The 18,911-nt window shown below is 61.4% G+C and overlaps 1 protein-coding gene across 2 annotated transcripts; it reads right to left on the bottom strand.

Moving 5' to 3' along the window:
- Positions 1-571: 571 nt before the first annotated feature.
- Positions 572-18,902, bottom strand: Jag2 (jagged 2). 2 transcript variants are annotated; one of them, XM_004645371.2, is made up of 26 exons: positions 18,817-18,902; positions 18,303-18,653; positions 12,470-12,527; positions 11,068-11,319; positions 10,894-10,954; positions 8,312-8,442; positions 8,088-8,207; positions 7,866-7,979; positions 7,556-7,669; positions 7,336-7,449; positions 7,201-7,247; positions 6,937-7,110; positions 6,094-6,244; positions 5,874-6,017; positions 5,679-5,792; positions 5,399-5,512; positions 5,202-5,315; positions 4,994-5,110; positions 4,694-4,721; positions 4,535-4,620; positions 3,895-4,008; positions 3,683-3,798; positions 3,117-3,365; positions 2,624-2,755; positions 2,197-2,353; positions 572-2,033 (listed from the first exon to the last, which is right to left on the bottom strand). In XM_004645371.2, exons 1-26 carry the CDS (start codon positions 18,880-18,882, stop codon positions 1,540-1,542), a joined length of 3,732 nt encoding a protein of 1,243 aa, XP_004645428.1. In that variant the 5' UTR covers positions 18,883-18,902; the 3' UTR covers positions 572-1,539. The 2 variants fall into 2 exon arrangements, with proteins under 2 accessions (XP_004645428.1, XP_004645429.1); XM_004645372.2 differs by lacking the exon at positions 7,336-7,449 and having other exon boundaries at positions 18,817-18,889.
- Positions 18,903-18,911: the final 9 nt, after the last annotated feature.

The raw sequence follows: 18,911 nt of genomic DNA, 5'->3' as shown, positions 1-18,911 counted from the left end.
GCAGGGCCCACAGGACATGGATGGCCACTTGCAGACAACCCAGACATGTGCGCTGTGGCCACGCAGAGGTAGCTCCAGGGCAGCTGGCGCGCCGCAGGGCAGGACGAGCCACATGCCTTCTTCTCTAGACAAATTCTTGGCTCCAGTTGCCTTCTGCACTGGTGAGCATCCACACGCAGGCAGGTCCTTGAGTCAGCCTGGGGCCTGCCCGTGGCTTGGGCTCATCTCTCATGCCAGTGAATGGTGGCTACATCTTCACGGCTCCCTTTGCTCAGATCCAACTGGAACTCACAGAGCTTCCTGAAGCTCTGTGCTGGCTGCTGGGGAGCGGGGTGCCAGGAACACAGCTGCATCCACCAAGCACACCGGTGAGCTCACAGCTCAGGCTGCCCGCAGGGCCACAGTCAACAGGTCAGCCACACACCCTCCCACAGCCACCACAGTCACCTGGCCCGACCCCCAGGCCAGACTCCCTTTGTGTACCTCCCTGCCTCACCCTGACTCCAAATTTAAAAAAATAAAAGCAACAGTACTCAAAGAACAGGGAGCCCAAAACATTTAAGTTATTAAATCAAATATACAGAGTGATTCATTTAATATGTACATATGTACAGAAATGCACTTTCACAAGGGCGGTCAGGGTTGGCGGGGGCAGGGCCTGGTGCCCACGGGCGAACGCTGACAGTTGCGAGGGGTCTGTGTGAAGGCACTTGTCACAAGCTTCAATTCTGCCACGTCCCAGGAGGGGACGCACGGTGGGGAAGGGCACTTCTGAAAGCAGAGCTGAGAGGTCTCTGGAGAGGTCTGGGTGGGAGAAGCATGGACAGCAGGCTGGGCTGGCACCACCTCAGGCCACGCCAGCAACCAGGGTCATGCTGACCACTGAGGTCCCAGCTCCAGCCATGGGCCCCACTGACAGCCACAGGCCACTCCGACAGCCACGGGTCCCACAACAGCCATGGGCCATACTAACAGCCACAGGTCCCACTGACAGCCAAGCAAGGCTGACAACCGCAGGTCCCATTGACAGCCCTAGGTCCCACTGACAGACCCTGGCCTCTCTGAGGGCCATGGGTCACCTGCCAGCCACGGTCCCACTCAAGGCCCCGGGCCACACCAATAGCCATAGGTCTCACGGGCTCTTTGGCCTGGAGCCACAGAGAAACCCAAGTGAGGAATAAAAAAGAAGATTTTGTAAACAGTGCACGACCTCTGGAAACAAAGGCCACACGATTTGGTGAGAACACAAACACGTTCCGCTCTCGCCTGCCACACAGCATGTGTGACACACGGAAACTTTACAAAAATAGCAACTATCTGAGAATACTCCGTTGTTTGGTGCCTAACAGTTATTGAATAATTTATACAAGGCTAAAGAAACATAGAAAATAAACATTTGTTTTTTGTTTTTGGTGGTTTTTTTACACAAAATAAAGAAACTATATGCACACAGTCTCGCCTCCTATGGTGTGGCAGGCAGTGTGGCATGGCGAGGCTCCAGGTCCGGCGCAGTGGTGGCAGGCGCGGGGTGGCTGTGCCCTACTCCCTGCCAGCGGAGCATACATCCCGGACACTCCTGACCGCACGGTTGTCCACCTTGGGGCCCGCAGCCCAGCGGGCTGGCCTCCCTGGCAAGCAGCCAGGGTCTTTGGTGAATCTGTGTGAGAGGAACTTCTCTGCCTCTGGGGAGTCCTCCTCTGCACGGCCCAACTCGTCCTCCTCATCCTCTGTGCCACCCCCAGGGCTCGCCGGTCCAGGCAGCACCTCACCGGCTCTGCGTGGTGGCGGCGTGAAGTTCTTGCACTGGTACAGCACATCCTTGTGGGCCCCGCCACCTGGCCCAGTGCTGCCCAGCCGCTCAATGGGGTTGCGAATGGGGTTGAGTGGGGCCCACTGGTTGTTGGTGCTCTCATCTCGAGGCAGACGGCTCCTCTCCCGCTCTTTCCTGCGCTTCCGGGTCCACCACACACAGATGACCACACAGGCCAACCACAGCACGCTGAACAGGCCGCACAGCACTGGCACCAGCAGGTCTGGCAAAGGGAAGGGTGAGTGGAAGGCCACTTCCAACTCAGCCTCCAAGTCCTGGCTGGAGAAGTCCCAGGCCAGGTGGGGTGCACCTGCCCCACTCCTGGGGAGTGCTGCCTGGCAGTTTCACAGGCCTGAGTCTGGGCAGGCCCTGCTGTCCCCACTTACCTGCCGAAGAGCTGCCCATGACCACGGTCTCCACCTTGACCTCTGTGACAGCCAGCAGCAGAGAGCTATTACCCCGCTGGGTGATGGCAGCCACAATGGCATGGGCTGCACTCTGGATCAGGCTGCTGTTGGGCAGGTCCCTTGCAGGGCTGAAGGACTACAGCATAGGATAGGGATGTGGAGCCAGACCTAGAGCACCCTGACCGCAACCCAGCCCAGCCCAGCTCAGCCCAGCACGAGGCCACATCCAGCTCCCAGCCACTTGAATGCAAGGACAAGGGGTTCAATACGGCAGGTCTGGGGGGGTGGGCAGGCCCTGCCCTGTCCACCAACCTTCACTGGTCCTTCTTGGTCTACTCCCCACCCCTCAGGTCCCCAGCACACTGCAGGGCACTTGGATATCCAGAGAGAACCCCCCCATACTCACCACCGCCACCTCCACGGCACTGGCCCCTGAAGATGCCCGGTCACAGAGCAGCAGGAGCAGACGTTCTCGGGCCACTGCCCTTGTGGCAGGTAGAGAGCGGATTCCAGAGCAGATGGCACCCACAGTTGTACCCTGGGAAGACAAGCAGCATGTGAGCAGGTGAAGGCAAAGAGCTGGGCCACCCCTTCCTCAGCTATTCACAGGCTCCTTGGTGCCCCCAGAGTGCAGAGGAGTGATGAGAAGGGGATACCCTGCTCCTATCCTGTTCTCACATAAAGGAGCTCAGAGATAGGGGAATGGAGGAGGGAGCCAGGGAGTTTGAGCCTGGACAGTAAGGACAGGCCCTTGGCCATCACCCCAGGGCCTGCCATGGCCATCCATGTCTAAACCCAGAGACAGCAAGACAGGTACCGCCACCCAGCACCCCAACCAGCACCCAGGCTCTGGGCTGGGCTCATCTGGCCCTAAGAGCAGCCAAAGCCCCCACACACACCTGTGGTACTTGGTCGCGGTCAAAGCGCAGAGTGAGGCGTGCGCAGTTGTTGTCCAGGTGGCCAGAGCGAGGCTGGCAGGTGGTGCTGGGCAGCAGGGACTCCTCAGCCCCACACTCGCCCCAGGCCTCGCAGGGCGGCTGCAAGCACTGGCCCAGGGCCTTCTCCTGGCACTGCTGCCCCAGCGGGCACTGGGTACCGAGGCTGGCAGTCTGGCCAGACAGCAGACAGGGCTTCCAGCCACACCACACCTGGGCAAGGACACCAGAGGATCAGGCGCAACACAAGCAGGAACGTGAAGGGCCACAGGCATGGCTGGGTTGGCCAACCAAGGCCTGGCTCCACTGCATGAGCAGGCTGAGCTCCACAGAAAAGGGCGCTCTGCAGAGCAGGGGGAGAAGCGGCCTGATTGTGCCTAAGGCCCCTCCCATCCCAAGCCCTCTTCCCAGGACATCCAGAGGGACCTTGAGCCCCTGGCCCGCCCCACCCTGGCACCAGGCCTCCTGACATCTCAGGCCAGTCCTAGGAATACAGGTGTGCAGGCCCAGCATTAGTTGACTGGCCCTACCTTGCTGCAGTCCCGGTGGCCATCCAGGCAGCGGCAGCTATTGCAATCCTCTACCCAGGAGCTGCCATGTGGGAATGACATCCCCCGGGACCAGCAGGACCTCCCAAACCAGATCACTGCAGGTAGGGGCAAGAGGGTGGAGTCAGAATGGCTCCTGGCCCTGGAGGCCACATCTGGCCCATACCTTGCCCAGCACCATTCCTGCTGCCTACCATCCTGGCAGCGTGGGCCGGTTCGGCCAGGCGGGCAGCTGCAACGGTACCCATCAATCTCATCCACGCAGGTGGCTCCATAGGCACATGGTGAAGACTGGCACTCATCAATGTCTGTGGGGAGAGCCTGTGCTCAGCACCCTGCATGGGCCTGGCCAGGCTGGTGGAAGAGGGGGAGTATACACTCCTCAGGCCACTGGGGGGCTGTGCCAACTCAGCCACCAACTTGCAGGGTCTCCATGACCTGCCCCACAGTGGCCTGGGCTGTGCACTATACTGTCACTCACCAGCCTGAAGCCCTCTAGACCCCACAGGCCTTGCCTTCCTCACCTGCCCCAATGACGGGTGCACAGGGCTGTGGGGTCCACTCCTTCCCAAGGTGCCCCGATCCCAGGGCTGATACCTGTGGGCCACAGTCCCACAGCACGGACGAGGGACATGTAGCTGTACTACCTGCCACCTGCACCCCCTCCTCCCAGTATCTCTGGCATGTTCCCAGGATGGAATCCCACCTTGTCCCTAGGAGCCCTGTAGGGCACAGACAGAAAGCACAGAGAGGCAGGGTACCCTACTGGTCGAGGGTTCCCAGGGTCCAGCCCCAAAGCACCCCCCACTGTCCCCGTGGACACAGGCTGCTCACTGATGCGACAGTCGGGCCCCGCAAAGCCAGGGGCACATTCACAGCGGAACCAGTTCACACCATCCACGCAGATGCCACCATTGTAGCTGCAGGAGAGGCGGGAATCAGGGTTCCTGTCAAATGCCCCCACCCCACCAGCCTCCTCAGGGCACCACTCACCAGGGCAGAGGGTTGCAGTCATTTGTGTCTGGACCGGAAGGAAAAGAGAAGTGATTGGCCCAGCACCTACCTCCACAGCACCTGCTGTGCAGGCCTAGGTGCCCAGGCTTGTGAGAGGACAGACACTGCACCGCCCAGGCTGAGGGAGCGTCACTAGAAAGGCAGCTACACCTCAGCCCAGGGGAGAGGGCACCACAGGTCTTGGGGTACAAGTGCACTGGTGGGCCAATAGGCATGGCCCCTAGGGTGGGGCTAGGAACTGGGTGGAGAAGGCATCACATCCACAGGGGCCCGGCTCACTATGTGTGCAGGTGCGGCCCTCCCAGCCGTCCCGGCAGATGCAGGAGAAGGAGTCGCCACTGCCCACGCAGGTGCCACCGTTCAGGCAGGGGTTAGGCAGGCAACTGCTATTTTCAGCTGCAGGAGGGAGAAGTGGCTGGTCATCCACCTGGCTGACATGGCTCAGAATCCAGAGAGGGCGGGGCAGGGATGGGGCAGGGCGCCTCACCAATGGTGCATGTGCTGCCCTTCCAGCCAGGTGGGCAGGCACAGCGGAAAGTGTCCCCACTGTCGTAGCAGGTCCCGCCATTACTGCAGGTGTAGGCATCACACTGGAACTCACCTGTGGGCACATGGCACTCAGCAGGGGCCCGGAGCCCACCGGTCTTGGTGGCACCCGCTGCACGCAGGGGCCCAAGGACTCACGGGAGTGGCAGGTCTTGCCCTTCCAGCCATCGTCACATACACAGTAGAAGTCGTTGACTAGGTCACGGCAGTGGCCCCGGCTATGGCAGGGGTCAGGAAGGCAGTCATTGGAATCTGGGGGTGAGGACACCAGTCAGCAGGGGTCACCAGTGCCTGTGGAGGACTCCTAGGGGAGGAGCACGAGAGCCAGCCCAGGGCCCAAATAGAAAGCCAAGTTCCCACCCTCGCTGTGGCCCACCACAGAGTGTGAGGGGCATGGGGCGGGGGCACCCATACTCACCGATGTCGCACAGCTCGCCCTCCCAGCCGCTGGGGCAGAAGCAGTGGAAGGTGCCCACCTTGTCGATGCATGTGCCCCCATTGTGGCAAGGCTGGCCCAGACAGTCATCAATATCTGCAACAGAGAGCAGAGGGACACACATGAGCGAAGAGTGGGAGAGCACTGTCCCTGCCCCTGACCCAGCGTGCAACTCACTCTCATGGCAGTAGGTGCCTGTGAAGCCACTGTCGCAGACACAAGAAAAGTTGCCCCCTGGTTGGCTGATACAGTGCCCATGGGGGCCACACACACCGGAGGGAACCACGCTGGGTCCCATCTCGAACCCGCAGCTGTCGATCACTATGGCAAAGGGGCAGGGGGTCAGGCTCATCCTGTCACCTCCCAGGCCCACCCTCATCCATGGTTCACGCGCTACCTCTGCAGACTCCGCCTGGGCATGGCATCCTGGGAACAGAGCAGTTTTTGCCACCAAAGTCCTCAGGGCAGGCACAGTAGTAGTCACCCTCCAGGTTGTAGCAGCTTGCGCCATTCAGGCAGGGGCTTGGCTCACAGAAGTCCATGGCCACCTGAATCAGGGCAGGGGCACATCTGTGAGAGCCCAGCCCTCTGCCAGGAACGCCATGATCTCTGTCCACATGAAGGCAGGGCCCTGGGCATCCCTGAGGCCAGGCCTCTACTTGGCCCAGATTATGGGTCCCTTGGCCCTGGGCACACAAACCCCACCTACTCAGGCCTGTCCAAGCCCCATCAGCTGGGCGGAAGCACCTGTGGCCCCCCCTCGCCGCCATGGAGGCCGCTTCCTCTGCCTCCCACAGGCGCATCCGGCCTGGGCTCCTCCCACGGGCAGGAAGGCCGACTCCTGACCCTGAACTGGCAGGCCGCCTCAGGGCCCAGGCCGGGTCCTGACCAGAGCCAGCCATAATTGCAGACCCAAGGCCAGGCCTCTGCCATGGACCCCAGGAAGCTGCTGGAAAAGGGCCAACTTTTGCACAAAAACCAGCCCAGAATCACAGGTGGCCAAGGGCAAGGGAATCAGTAGATGGCATGCAAAGAAGTGTGGGCACAGCACAGGAGTAGCACTCACTCCTGGTTAAGGCCCATCTTCTGCCTCCTCAGGCCACCCATCACCCACACGGCATGGGGCCCTGCCTGTCCATCTGAGCCAGGGAGGGACTCATCATGACCATGGTAACCCTGAGGACCCCAGGGACACTTCCCACTGCAGCCCCTCTGGTGTTGTGGCAGTGGTGGACCTCACCTCGCAGAGGAGCCCTGAGAGGCCCTTGGGGCAGTGGCACTGGAAGCCATCAGCCAGGTCCTCGCAGATACCACCACCACGGCAGGGGCTACTGGCACATTCCCCACGTGCTAGCTCACAGTGCCGGCCTCCAAAGCCCCGTGGGCACACACACTGGTAGCCATTGACCAAGTCCTGTGGGGCACAGAGCCGTGAGCCTCCCACCTGGCCAGCCCCTCCCCATGCTCCTCCAGGGCTCAGGTGCACAGTGGGCAGCTGCCTTACCTTGCAGGTGCCACCATGTTGACACTGCCCATGACAGTCATTGATGTCTGTAGTGAGGGCACAGGGTAGGTCAGGCTGGGGTCCCCTGAGCTACCCTGGCCCCCCACCCCATCTATGCCACCCACCCGTACTGACTGATGTGACAGTTGGCGCCCTTCCAGCCTGGGAGGCAATCACAGTAATAGCCGCCAATCAGGTTTTTGCAAGAAAAAGCATTAAGGCACGGTTTCCCATCACACTCATTGGCGTCTGTGGACGAGACAAGGCATGTGGGCTAGGGCCCTGCTCATGCGCCAGCACCCGCAGCCCCGAAGCAGCAGCCCCAGCACGTGCACCCAGACCCCAGAGCCCTTACCCAGCTGGCATGTGGCCCCCACCCACTGCTTAGGGCAGATGCACTCGAACCCATCCACCTGGTCCACACAGGTGCCACCTGCTGCACACGGGTTCGAGGCGCATTCATCAATGTCTGCAAGGAGGTGACAGAGGCCAGGGCATGGCATGTGGTCCCCAGGGGAGACCTTGTTCCTAGTCTGTCACTCAATCCCTGGCCAGGATGTCCACAGCCATGCATGGACCCCACCACTATGCCATGGGCCCCAGAGCTCTGCCCTCTCCCAGGACCCTTGGTTGCCAGGCTGTACTAGATGCACACAGGCACTCACCAAGTGCACAAGTGGGCCCACTCCAGCCCGATGGGCAGTGGCATTCAAAGCCAGATGGCACCTCATGGCAGGAGCCCCCATTGGCACAGGGGTTGGAAGCACAGGCATGTTCAGCTGTAGAAGCAGAATGAGTGGCAGGAGTGGCCCCAAGCCCTCCATACCCCTAAGGGCTCCTCCCCCAGCCCACACAGTCTGGGAGGGCCTGGCAGCCTGCCCACTCACCCCGCTCACAGTTCTTGCCCGAGTAGCCTTCAGGGCAGGCGCAGCGGTACTGATCAGGCTCGACGTTGATGCAGGTACCCCCGTTGGTGCAGGGGCGGTGGCTGCCGCAGTAATTCAGGTCTGCAGGCAGAGCAGGGCTCTCAGGGGCAGACCCCTCCCACACCCACCTCCTGCACTGCGGACCCGACTCCCCAGCCTGCCCACTGCCCACCTGCCCTTGCTACCTTTGTCACACAGCAGGCCACCCCAGTTGGTCTCACAGTCACAATGCCAGGGCTCCACGCAGCTGCCATGTACACAGCCAGGGTATGGGACACACTCGTCACAGAACCTCCCCTGCCAGCCATAGCTGCACCTAGGGAAGGCCAATGGCAAGGCTGTGGAGGTGGGCATGGTCCCACAAGCCGTCCTGGGGTCAGCTGCCTCGTGCCTTTGAAATGCTGGGGCTTGGGGGCAGGCAGGAGTCACCCTGCTGCCAGCGAGCCAGCTCTGCTCTCATAGGCACTCCCGGGCGGGCGCACTGGGTCAGCCCCAGCTGTCCCATCACTCCTCCCTGAGCTATTCTGGGCCTTACTCTGAGACAGTCCCCAAGAGCAGACGCCAGGAAAGGAAGCCCTGCGCGGGGCCCAGGGACACACGCCAATGTTGGCTGGCCAGGTGCTGCCAGGCCAGAGCAGTGCCCCAGATGTCAAGAGAGGGCTCCTACCCGCCTGGCCACGTCATCTTAGGCACCTCACGTGACCTTACCACTGTTGCTCCAGGGCAACAGCTGCTCTGTTTCCCAGCAGAGCTCTGTGGGGAGTGTGTCCCTCAGAGGGCCACGTGGGGCTGCTCCCCAGCTCTGCAGCAATTGCCACCCTGGGAGGGCTCCCGCCACTCTGGAAAACAGCTTGGGACCTGTGGAACTGGATCAGGACCCAAAGCCTGACACTGCCCCATGTGCTCTCAGGAAGGCCACCAAGAAGCAGGTGGGCAGGCAGCACAGCCCTCGGGCAAGGGTCACTCTGGGCCCAGTAGGCTACCCTCCGGGCCTCTTCCTAGAATGCTCATGTCCTGTGGGACGGGAATGACGCCCAGGCGTGTCACTTCCACAACGACACCCGCCACAGGAGTTATTTTTATAGGAGGAAAGACCACAGCCCTTCCTGAGCTGCCTGAGCCACATAGCCCCGAGAAAATCAACTCAGATCATGGTGGTTGGGATGGGGAAACTGAGGCTGGAGCAGACAGCTGTGGGGTCCAGCCCCATGTGCACAGGGCAGGTGCAGAGTGGGCCTGTGTCCTGGCCATAGCTCCCTCCAGCTGGCTCAAGCAGGCAGTGATGGACCTCGCTTCATCTGCCAGGGAGCATGCGGCAGGTGCAGTACACGGGCCTTTAGGCCCCAAAAGCGCACTCTGAGGAGGAGCCCACAACACACTCTCAGGCCCCTCAGTGGAAAGGCCCAGCCATCCCCATCTCTGGCTTGGGAGGGAGCTGACACCCCAGCCAGAGATGGCTGGGCTTTGTCCACAGGCTGGGAGGACGCAGAGGCTAACCTCCACCCTCACGCTGCCACCCAGCCTGGCTCTCCTCTTCCTGCCAGAGGGGCTTCTCCTCTACCCCACATCCTAGGTGAGGACACCACACAGGTGGCTTGGCCACCGACACCCCCAGGGGCATTATGGAGGCAAAGCAGTGCACCGTGCAAGGCAAGGAGGCTCAGTGACTAATGAGGCTGCGGTGCTCTGCGTCCATGGTCTGTATCTGTGGAGCCCTTCTTCCGCCTTTGCATAGGGCCATGGGGCAGGGCTCTGCCCACCCTCCTCTCCCACAGGATGGACCTGGCTCCTGGGCACCCCAGCCCACCCTGCACTGGGCTCCCACACAGCCTGGAGACCCCCCACAGCTCATCTAAAAGCCAGCTTGTGTGGGTGACAGGACAAGGGACACCAATCTGGCTCTTTCCCTCCAGCCAGGCTGCTCCCAGCCCAACCAAGAATACCTGGTCTCAGGTGTGAGGGGCTCAGCCCCACGGCTGCAGTGCCACTTGGTAACTAAGTGACCTCACTCAAGCCTTCCACACCCTGGCCCTCTGACCCTCGGCACTCAGCAGTGCCCAGCTCTGTACACGCACAGAGCACAGCAGCTCCCCACGCCCACGGCTTGTCTGCTAGGGTTGGGGTGCTCCTGGCCTCCCTTTCCATTCTCCCTGACCCCAAGCCCATGGTACCCTATGCCACAGGCACCACAGGTACCCACTGTTCTTGGCCCAGCCTCCCGTTCCCCCATTGACCCCTCATCCCACACTCCTCCCACTTCTGGACCTGCTTCTCCTCCCCTCCCACCTCAGCCCTGGCAGGGCTGCTGTTCACCGGCTCACACTAGAAGGCTCAGGGTCTGTCTTGACCTTGTTCACCTCCTCTCAAGCCCATTCCTATACCTTGCCCCCAGACATCTGCAGAAGGGCCCACCCCCACCCTGGGCCCAGCCCTGTCCCTGGCTTGGCCTGCCCCTCACAATCCCAGGGGTGCTTCCCATAGGCAGCTGTGTGGTCCTTGCTCCACGCCCTCCTCCCCACAGCCCCACTGGCCCTCACAGAGCTCTTCTCTCCTTGGATTCCCATCTGCTCAGACAGCTTACTCCCCTCCTACCCCTTCCTGCTGTCCCCTTGGGGCTACCAGTACATGGCTTTGCCTACGATGACCATGGGCAGCCACTCCTACTCTCTGTGCTGCTTCCTAGGTGCCTGGCCCAGAGCCCACAGTGTCGCCAGCAACTACTAGCTGGATGAGAACGCAAGCAGAGGAGGGGCTGGCAAGCACTCACCTGCACTCTCCGGGCACGGTACAGCCCCCGTGGAGGAGGTTACAGCCTTGTCTGCACACGGCTGTGGACAGAGGGCAAGAAAAGCCCTGCTGTAGCAGCTGCCCGGGCTGAGCCCCAGCACCCCTCACACAAGCTGCCCACACCCGCTGCCCCAGCCAGCCACACAGCCCTCACCATCCTTGCACTCCTTGCCCATCCAGCCATCCAGGCAAGCCTTGTTGCCGTACTGGTCACAGCTGTAGTGCCCAAAGAAGTCATCACGGGGTCGGCAGAACTTGTTGCACGTGGCGCTGTAGTAGTTCTCATCACAGCGCACGCGGATCTGCAGCTCCAGGTGGGCCACGTGACCACTGAAGTGCAGGCTCTTCCACCGGTCCTCAGGGTTGATCATACCCGCATGCGACACCCGCTCAATCAGCAGCTCCTCTGGGGACAGGCAGGTGCTCACGCGCTGTCCCCAAGGGGGCCAGGAGACCTTCCCAGTCAGGTGGCCTCAGGAACACTGGGCAGGCCCAGTGGAAGCCTCCTGGCCCTGGGCCACTTCCACCTACAAATCCCAAGCACTCCCCACACTTTCTGGCTGCCACAAGAAGTGGCCCCAGCACCAATGGACCCACCAGGCACTGGGCCCACCCCCGCACAGAGGGCATCACTGCAGATGCTCTGCACCCTAGATGCTCACAGCTCAGCCAACCCCTGCAGGCCCTCTGTGGCCAGGGATGCTTGGGAATGGGGGCCACAGAGACTCCCTGATGCCTCCCCTGCACTTTTACACCTGTGAAACCCTTCTAGCACGATAGAGCAAGGAGTCCCAGAGGCTCCTGCATCCTGCTGCATCCAGCCAAGACTGAGTTTGGAGATTTCCAGAGACAGATGGCTCCCAGGCTGCCCCTTTCAGCAAGGGCTCAAATCTTTGTCAAAGACCCAGTGGCTTCAACCCACCCCCATGCTGAGCCATGTGGTGTTCCCAGCATTATGACTGGTTGGGCCCGAGGCTCAGCCAGACTAGGCACTTAGCTGCCCACACTGCACCTGCCAGTGTCTCTCTCACCTGTGACCACTAGGCCACACTGACACTGACCATGTCCTGCACCCCTAAGCTGCCTCTGTACCTCAGCTGGGTACTTGTGGCAGGGTACTTGCGGAGCCCCCTGAGGCTCTGCGGCCTGAGCCCAATCTTGCTGACCATCCCATCCTCCCACCCACAACTCTTCAGACACCAGGCACCATCCTCCGTGGGCCCCTGCATGGCCGTGGGAGGCAGCCACTAAACCCTCTTTCCAGGACAGGCAGGCAGTTGGGAGCCACATAGCCAGAGCCAATCAAGGGCTCCGCACTGCCCTCATGCTCCAGAGAACACACCTGCCAGTGGCTGGATGTGTGGAGATCAGATGTGCAAAACCACAAATGCAGAAAAGCCTTTTAGCAGACAGGGCAGAGCAATGACACACAGCCTCCAGGCAAACAGAGCTTTTGGCCACGGGAGCCTTTATCCCTTGCAAACAAAGGACCAGGAACCTGGCCATGTGCATCCCTGTCGCCTGAAAGGACCCCACAGACAGCAGGGGCTACTCACCATCCAGGGTGGTCTCATTGTCCCAGTCCCAGGCCTCCACGATGAGGGTGAAGGAACGCTGTGGACACAGAGGGTGATCAGGCACCTGAGACCCTGCCCTGGCTCTCCTCTGCAGATGCCAGAATAGAGGAAGAAACCGAAGGACCAGGGCTCACATCACACCGAAGGCAAGCAGCCACAGGGCAGGGCAGCAGGCACCCACTGGAATGGCACAGGAGGCCAGGAGGCCTCTAGCCCCACTGAGGTCTGACATGGTAGGAACTCCCGTGGTCCCTCTGTAGCCCCAAGAGGGACAGTTCCACAGCCACCCTAGCTGCCTCCCCTAGGCATATAGGGTGCCTGCTGAAAGGCCCTCCCAGGCCAAGGTCAGGGGGTCCCCACACCAGAGTATAGCAACCCAACAGGGCAAGATAGGTGACCTTGGCCACACAGATAAGAAGCTAAAGCCCACAAGCCCCTCAGTCTTAGTCTGAGGTCATCATCACCTCCCACTGTTTGACCCCCCTCCTATCCCAAGTGGCAGTGGTGCAGGAGGGGAACCTATGTGGCTCATGGCAATACTCAGTGCCCACCCATCCTTGGGCACATGCAGAGCTGCCCAGGATGCACTGCAGCCTCACACTGACTGCTCAGCACTATGAATATGGTCTGGCTTCACAGGCTGTTGGTTTTTCACATAAGGAGACACCATGTAAAGAGTGTCCAGACCCCTGCAGTCTGCTGTGCTTGGAAAACTGTCCCTGTCAGGCTGAGGGTCCTTACCTGCCCATCATCACTACCCCTGCATCTGCCAATGGACTGCACTGTGCCAGCCATACCCCCTTCTCCCTCCACAATCCAGGACAGGCCCTGGCTCTCCCAGCCTGCTGCCTGCCACACCTAACCATGCCCAGCCTCTAGACACCTGGCCTGGCCTCCGGCATGCCAATCCAGATGCAACCACAACACACTGTGTCCCCTCCTGAGTAGCTCTGGATGTGGGCAGCCCCACTGCCCCACCCCCACTGAGAGCAAGGCTGGAAGGGACCTGCACTCCACACTGCATGGCTTACCCTTTTCCGCAGACCCACAGTATCTCACAGCTGCCCTCTCCTAGCCACTGGGAGAGCCAAGGGCACGCAACTGGACTCTCAGCATGGCTGGCACCAGATCCCAGCACAGACAGCATTGTTAGCGTTCAGCAAAAGGGAGGCTGGAGTCAGGTCTGAGACCCAGTGGGCTGAACAGTCACTAGAGGCTGAGCTGGACAGGATGGGGCAGTGCAGTCCAAGACCACAGCTGTAGGCCATGTCAAGGGCCACAGGCCTGCCTCCTGGTCACCTGAATAGCGACACCTAGGCTTCAGGACATACGGGAGCTCCTCTCAGCTCCCAGGAAACCCACGCCAGCCACCCAGGTAGGGTTACCATCACCCCCACTGAGCCAAGCTCTGGTTACCTGCTCCCCTGGGGCTGTGTGCCTGCCTGCGCTCGAGAGGGCCCCATCGCCTGCCAGCTGGGCTCCCTACACCTGGATGGCAGGAAGTCATCCAGGGAGAACCTGAGCCGGCAGGTGGGCCAGCACCTGCGGCCCTCACAGTGCTCTCCTCTCCCAGCCACCCGTCAGCACCCTGGGCCATCCTCTGCAAGTGACATCCTGACCCCATGTTTCCACTCTACCTTGCCTCAGCCTGAGACAAGGCTCTGTCAGTCCCAACTCTTACTGGATAAAAGGGACCATGGTGTCTGGAGAGAAGAAAAAGTGGCCTGCTTTTGTGGGAAAAGGACTGGGGCCCCCAAAAGCAATGGAGGGTGGGTGGGAGGGGCCTGGAGCTGGTCAGAGTCACCATCTGTCCAGACTTCCAGCTGCCAGGGGGAGCTCAGGGGTGCCTGTCTGCCAGCCATCCGAGACCCATCCAGTGGAGGCTCCGGCCTCCCAGACACCATCACCCTGCACCCCCACTACACTCCTCTCTGCCTCAAGGCTGTGCCCAGCCCTGATCTTGCATCTGTCCCTCAAACAAGGCTAACAGGCAGTGGACCAAAATGATGGGAAAGGACAATGTGGGAACCCCAGACCAGCATTACACCAAAGCCCCAGTCCCAGGGTTTGCCAGTAACAGTCCCTCAGCATCCTGACCTGGTCCCTGATGGAGCCCAGGCCTGGTGCTGGTGCCCGTGCCAGTGCCAGGAATCCTAAGCACAGATACATTTCCTGAAACCTAACTCTGAAGAGACCCAAGGCTCTACCACCATCCTTACTTCAGGGAAAAGGGAGGGAGTGCTCCCCACCCCAGGGCCATGACAGGAGTAGATGACAGCCCACCAGCCTGGGCCTCATTCCACCTTCTAGTCCCCCACTGTGAAAGGAAGCAGCAGGCTCCAACCCCTTCTCCCACAGCCACCTAGTTTCCCAGGTGGCCAGAGCCTGGCCTCGAGTCCATACATGAGGACAGGGACCAGCTCAGCTTAGGGCCTTGGGATGGGGACCAGTTCAGGTCAGGAGTGGGGGCAGGGACCTGGTCCTGGAGCCCAAGGAACAGGTGTGCTGTCTGGTGCCTGGCCCTCAGAAGCCCTCATTGGCTCAGATATCCCCCACTTCATCCAGATACTGTGATGCAACCCAAATGACTCTAGAAGTTGTGATTCCTTCACAACCAACCCTGCTGCATACCCTCCTGTGTTTCTACCCATGCCACACCCACCCCGGGGCCCAGGGACGTGGCCCTCAGCTGCTTCCAAGTCCCCCACTGCCAGGGCAGCCCTCCCTGCCTCCTATGGCCTCTGCCATGCCCAAGCTCTGGACAAGACCCCTAACCTCTATGGTGGGTAGCCAGGTACAGGGCAGGCCCCACCTAGGCAGAGGTCCATCTGAGAAGGCGTGGGTGGGATAAATGCAGTGGGCCTGACCCGCAGAAGGCATCTTGAAGATGGACAAGATGCTGAGTTGGGGATGCTACTCTCAGCCCCAGCCCCAGCCCCAGCCCCAGGCAGAACACAGGGCCACGACAGGATCTCATGAGGCCAGACCTTCATGGCAGAAGGGTACAAGGGACCAGGCCCTATGTCCATACATCCCTTGTCCCTAGCATTCAGAGCCCTGACCAGCAGGGCAACGTTCACCTGCTCTCCCCTAAACACAGCATGGCGCTTGAGTTGTGCCCAAGCTAGATGGCCCTTCCATTTCCACCTGGCTTCACAAGGCCTCTGGAAAAAGCCCTGCCCAACTCAGGCGAGGAAAGCAGGCCCTGATGGCTACAAATGGAGCTGTCAGAAAAAAATCAGCATGGCCCACCTGGCTATCCAAAGGGCCTTGCCCACCTGTTCTTCCTATACTCCACATCCACTGTGGGGCCTTCCCTGTATTCTGCCACCCAGCACAGCTGCCCCTCTGGCAGCAACACCGAATATACTCTAGGATGGGTCTTCTGCTAAGGACCTCACTCTGGGTGGGCTCTGGGCCCAGTAGACAGGCTGCCAGGCAGGGATGGCCTTAACAGGGCCACAGCAGGCTTCTCCATGCAGCCCACTGCAGAGCAGAGTCTTGGGCTGCCAAGGCATCCCAATTGCGACCATCCTGCTCCCCACTTAGTTAGCAGTGTCCTAAGCCAAGAAAACTAACCTGTCTCCAAGTGACCCCTCAGCCACTAGCTACACAGAGCTGGCACATACGGATAAATGTGGCCTCTCCCCTGCCAGCCACAGGCCAGGCATCAGTGGCCAGGGCGACACAGACCTCCAGAGGTGACAGGTGGGCCAAGGCCAAGAAGAGGGGTGGCCCCCACTGGTGTGCAGCATGCTGGGTACCACAGCTCTCCATATCTAAGACCTGCACCTGCCCACTCAAGGAGACTGAGTACAAGGCCATTACAAATGTGACTGCGGTTGGTGGGATGGGGGCCTGCATACACAAGGCATGTACAGAGTCCAGCCAGCTACGCACACATCTACACCCACATGTGTATCTGTCTTTCACAAGGCATACCTCTGGAGCCTGAGTCCTGGTTGGTCTTAGAGACAACTCCACCCTCCCTGCTAATGCCCCTGCCTCCATGTCCATTCTTGCTTTGCCCAGGCAAAGCCACTACCCCAGTGGGCACCTAGATTCCAAACACACCCCAATTCATAGGACAGAGCCGGATTTGTGGCAAGCTGGAGCAACACGGCCTGGGGCTGCTGTTGACTGAGCGGAAATACCAGGGTGCTGGCATCACGGTACCAGCTCCAGCCTGGCAGCTGGGCCACACAGCAGGAAGAGAGAAGAGGGATGAGAGCTGCCTGACACTGCTGCCCCATAGCCTTGGCCCTTGGCTGGGCAGGTGTCAGCCCCTGCTGGGGTACCTGAAGGAACCACCATGCACAAGAGGAAGAGTGGCAGGCTGGGCCACAGTGCAGGTTTGGGCTGCAGGGGAGGCCAGAGCCTGCCCCATCCCATCCCACAGCGGCCGGCTGGCCAGCGGGGCGGAGAGCCACAGGGACACGCGTTGGCCCGCCACATTCCTCCAGGGCCTCCCTGCCCCCACACCCATGGCTGCCAACTCGAGCAGAAAACACATCCTCAGGTAGCGATTTGGAGCCGCACTGGCTGGGGCCCAAGTGCAGATGACAGGCTTCGGGCCATGCTCAGACCTGCCTGCTGTGCACTGTGGGGGCGAGGGGGCTGGGCTTATCATAACTGCCTGGGCCCCTCCTGTGCCTGCCCCTGCCTTCTCCATCCCAGGACACATTTCCCATCCTACTGCCCCAGTAATCAGTGGCAATATGGGATGGCCAGAGGGCTGTGGCTACCTCCTCAGCAGGAAAGCCAGGAGAGGTCAAGACAGAACCACAAATGGGTGCCTGGCAGGGCTCAGAGGGTGCAACCCAGAGCCAGTAGGGTGAAGGAGGCCCTGCTGGTGAAACTTTGGTCAAGCCAGGCCCAAACACCCAGTCTCTTCCGGAATCAGGATACCAAGAAGACTCACTTCTGAGTCTTGGGGCCATAGCAAGAATGCTCCTAAGTCCCTGGCACCCTGCTCCATCAGCTCCCAAATCCCAGGTCCAACCTCTGGGCCATCTGGACCTGCACCTCCACATTGAGGACCTCCACACAGGCCCCTCTCATTCCTGCTCCCACCCAGGAGCAGGCCCACTGACGGTGACCATACTTGGAAGGACCTTCCAATGCCACGACCAGAAAGCAAACGAAGTCAAGCATTAGAAGGCTCCCTGCCCAGGTACTGGGCAGCCACAGGGATGGGACCTGCCTACCCTACTGCTGTACATGTGCGCGCGCGCGCGCGCACACACACACACACACACACACACCCCAAGTAAGCCCAAATTTGCAGCTCCTGCCTGACCAGCCTTTCCCAAAAGAGACAGATGCCAGGTAACTCAGCTTCCCACCCTCCAAAATATAACAAAACCAAGACAGTGGCAACCCATGGGCCACTGTCTCTTCCCCTGCGGGCCGGCGCTTCCACTAAGGAACAACGCGGCCCCAGGAGCCTGCCTGTGCCCCGGGGCATCCAGGAAACTGCGGGGCGGGCTAAGCTGGCCGTGGGCCCGGGGCGGCTCCGCCAGGGCCTGCCCTGAACCGGCCTCAGCACGCGCAGCGCACATGCCTCCGCGGCCCGCCTGCCCCGGGCGCCTCGAGCCTCCCCGCCCAGATAGACACGCGCAGAGGACTCAGGCACACGCCGAGACCCCGCGCCCGCGCGTCCACATGGCCCAGCGCAAACCAGCCCACAGACCACGCATCTCCACCGGTGCGGCGCCCCCTGTCGGTCCCACCCCGACGGATGCTCAAGACTTGCACCGCCCAGCGCAGGTGTTGGAGGGGCCGCCCGGCCCTGCGGTGGGGGTGCACGTACCGGCCAGGCAAACTGGAAGGGGATGACGACGAGGCCTGGGTCGTGGTCAGCGCGGGTCCGCGCCCGTGTGCGCGCTCGGTCCCCTGCAGCGCCCGCCGGAGGCAGGTAGAAGGAGTTGCCGCCCAGCACGGGCGTGGTGCCGTGGCCGTAGCTGCAGGGCCCCGTGGGCGTCACCTTGGCCTGGTATTCCTTGAGGCACACGCGCACATACGTGTCGCACTCGTCGCGGCCGCAGCCCCCCGCGCGCGCCGTCCGGCCGTCGCCGTCACAGCAGGCGCCGTTCAGCAGCTCCCCATTTGCGTTCCGCAGAGCGCTCAGACGCAGCTCGAAATAGCCCATGGGCCGCGCCGCCTAAAAATAAGGCGCGGGAGAGCCGAGGGAGGCGCGGGCTGGGGTCGGGCAGCCCCACCGGCCCGCCCTCCTCGTCTGAGGACCTGGACCGCGGAGTCCCGGGGGCCACAGGGGCACCCCGTCCGTGCCCCCCCCCCCACCGCGCCGTGCGCGCCCCGCTCACCTGCACACACAGTACCAGCAACAGCAGCAGCCGCCGGGGAAGACGACCCCGGCCCCGCGCCCGCATCGCCGCCGCGACCCCGCCCGCGGCCCGCC

Source organism: Octodon degus, unplaced genomic scaffold (genome assembly GCF_000260255.1).
Source record: "Octodon degus isolate 3935 unplaced genomic scaffold, OctDeg1.0 scaffold00226, whole genome shotgun sequence".
Taxonomy (NCBI): Eukaryota; Metazoa; Chordata; class Mammalia; order Rodentia; family Octodontidae; genus Octodon; species Octodon degus.
This window is presented reverse-complemented; position numbering and strand designations above follow the sequence as displayed.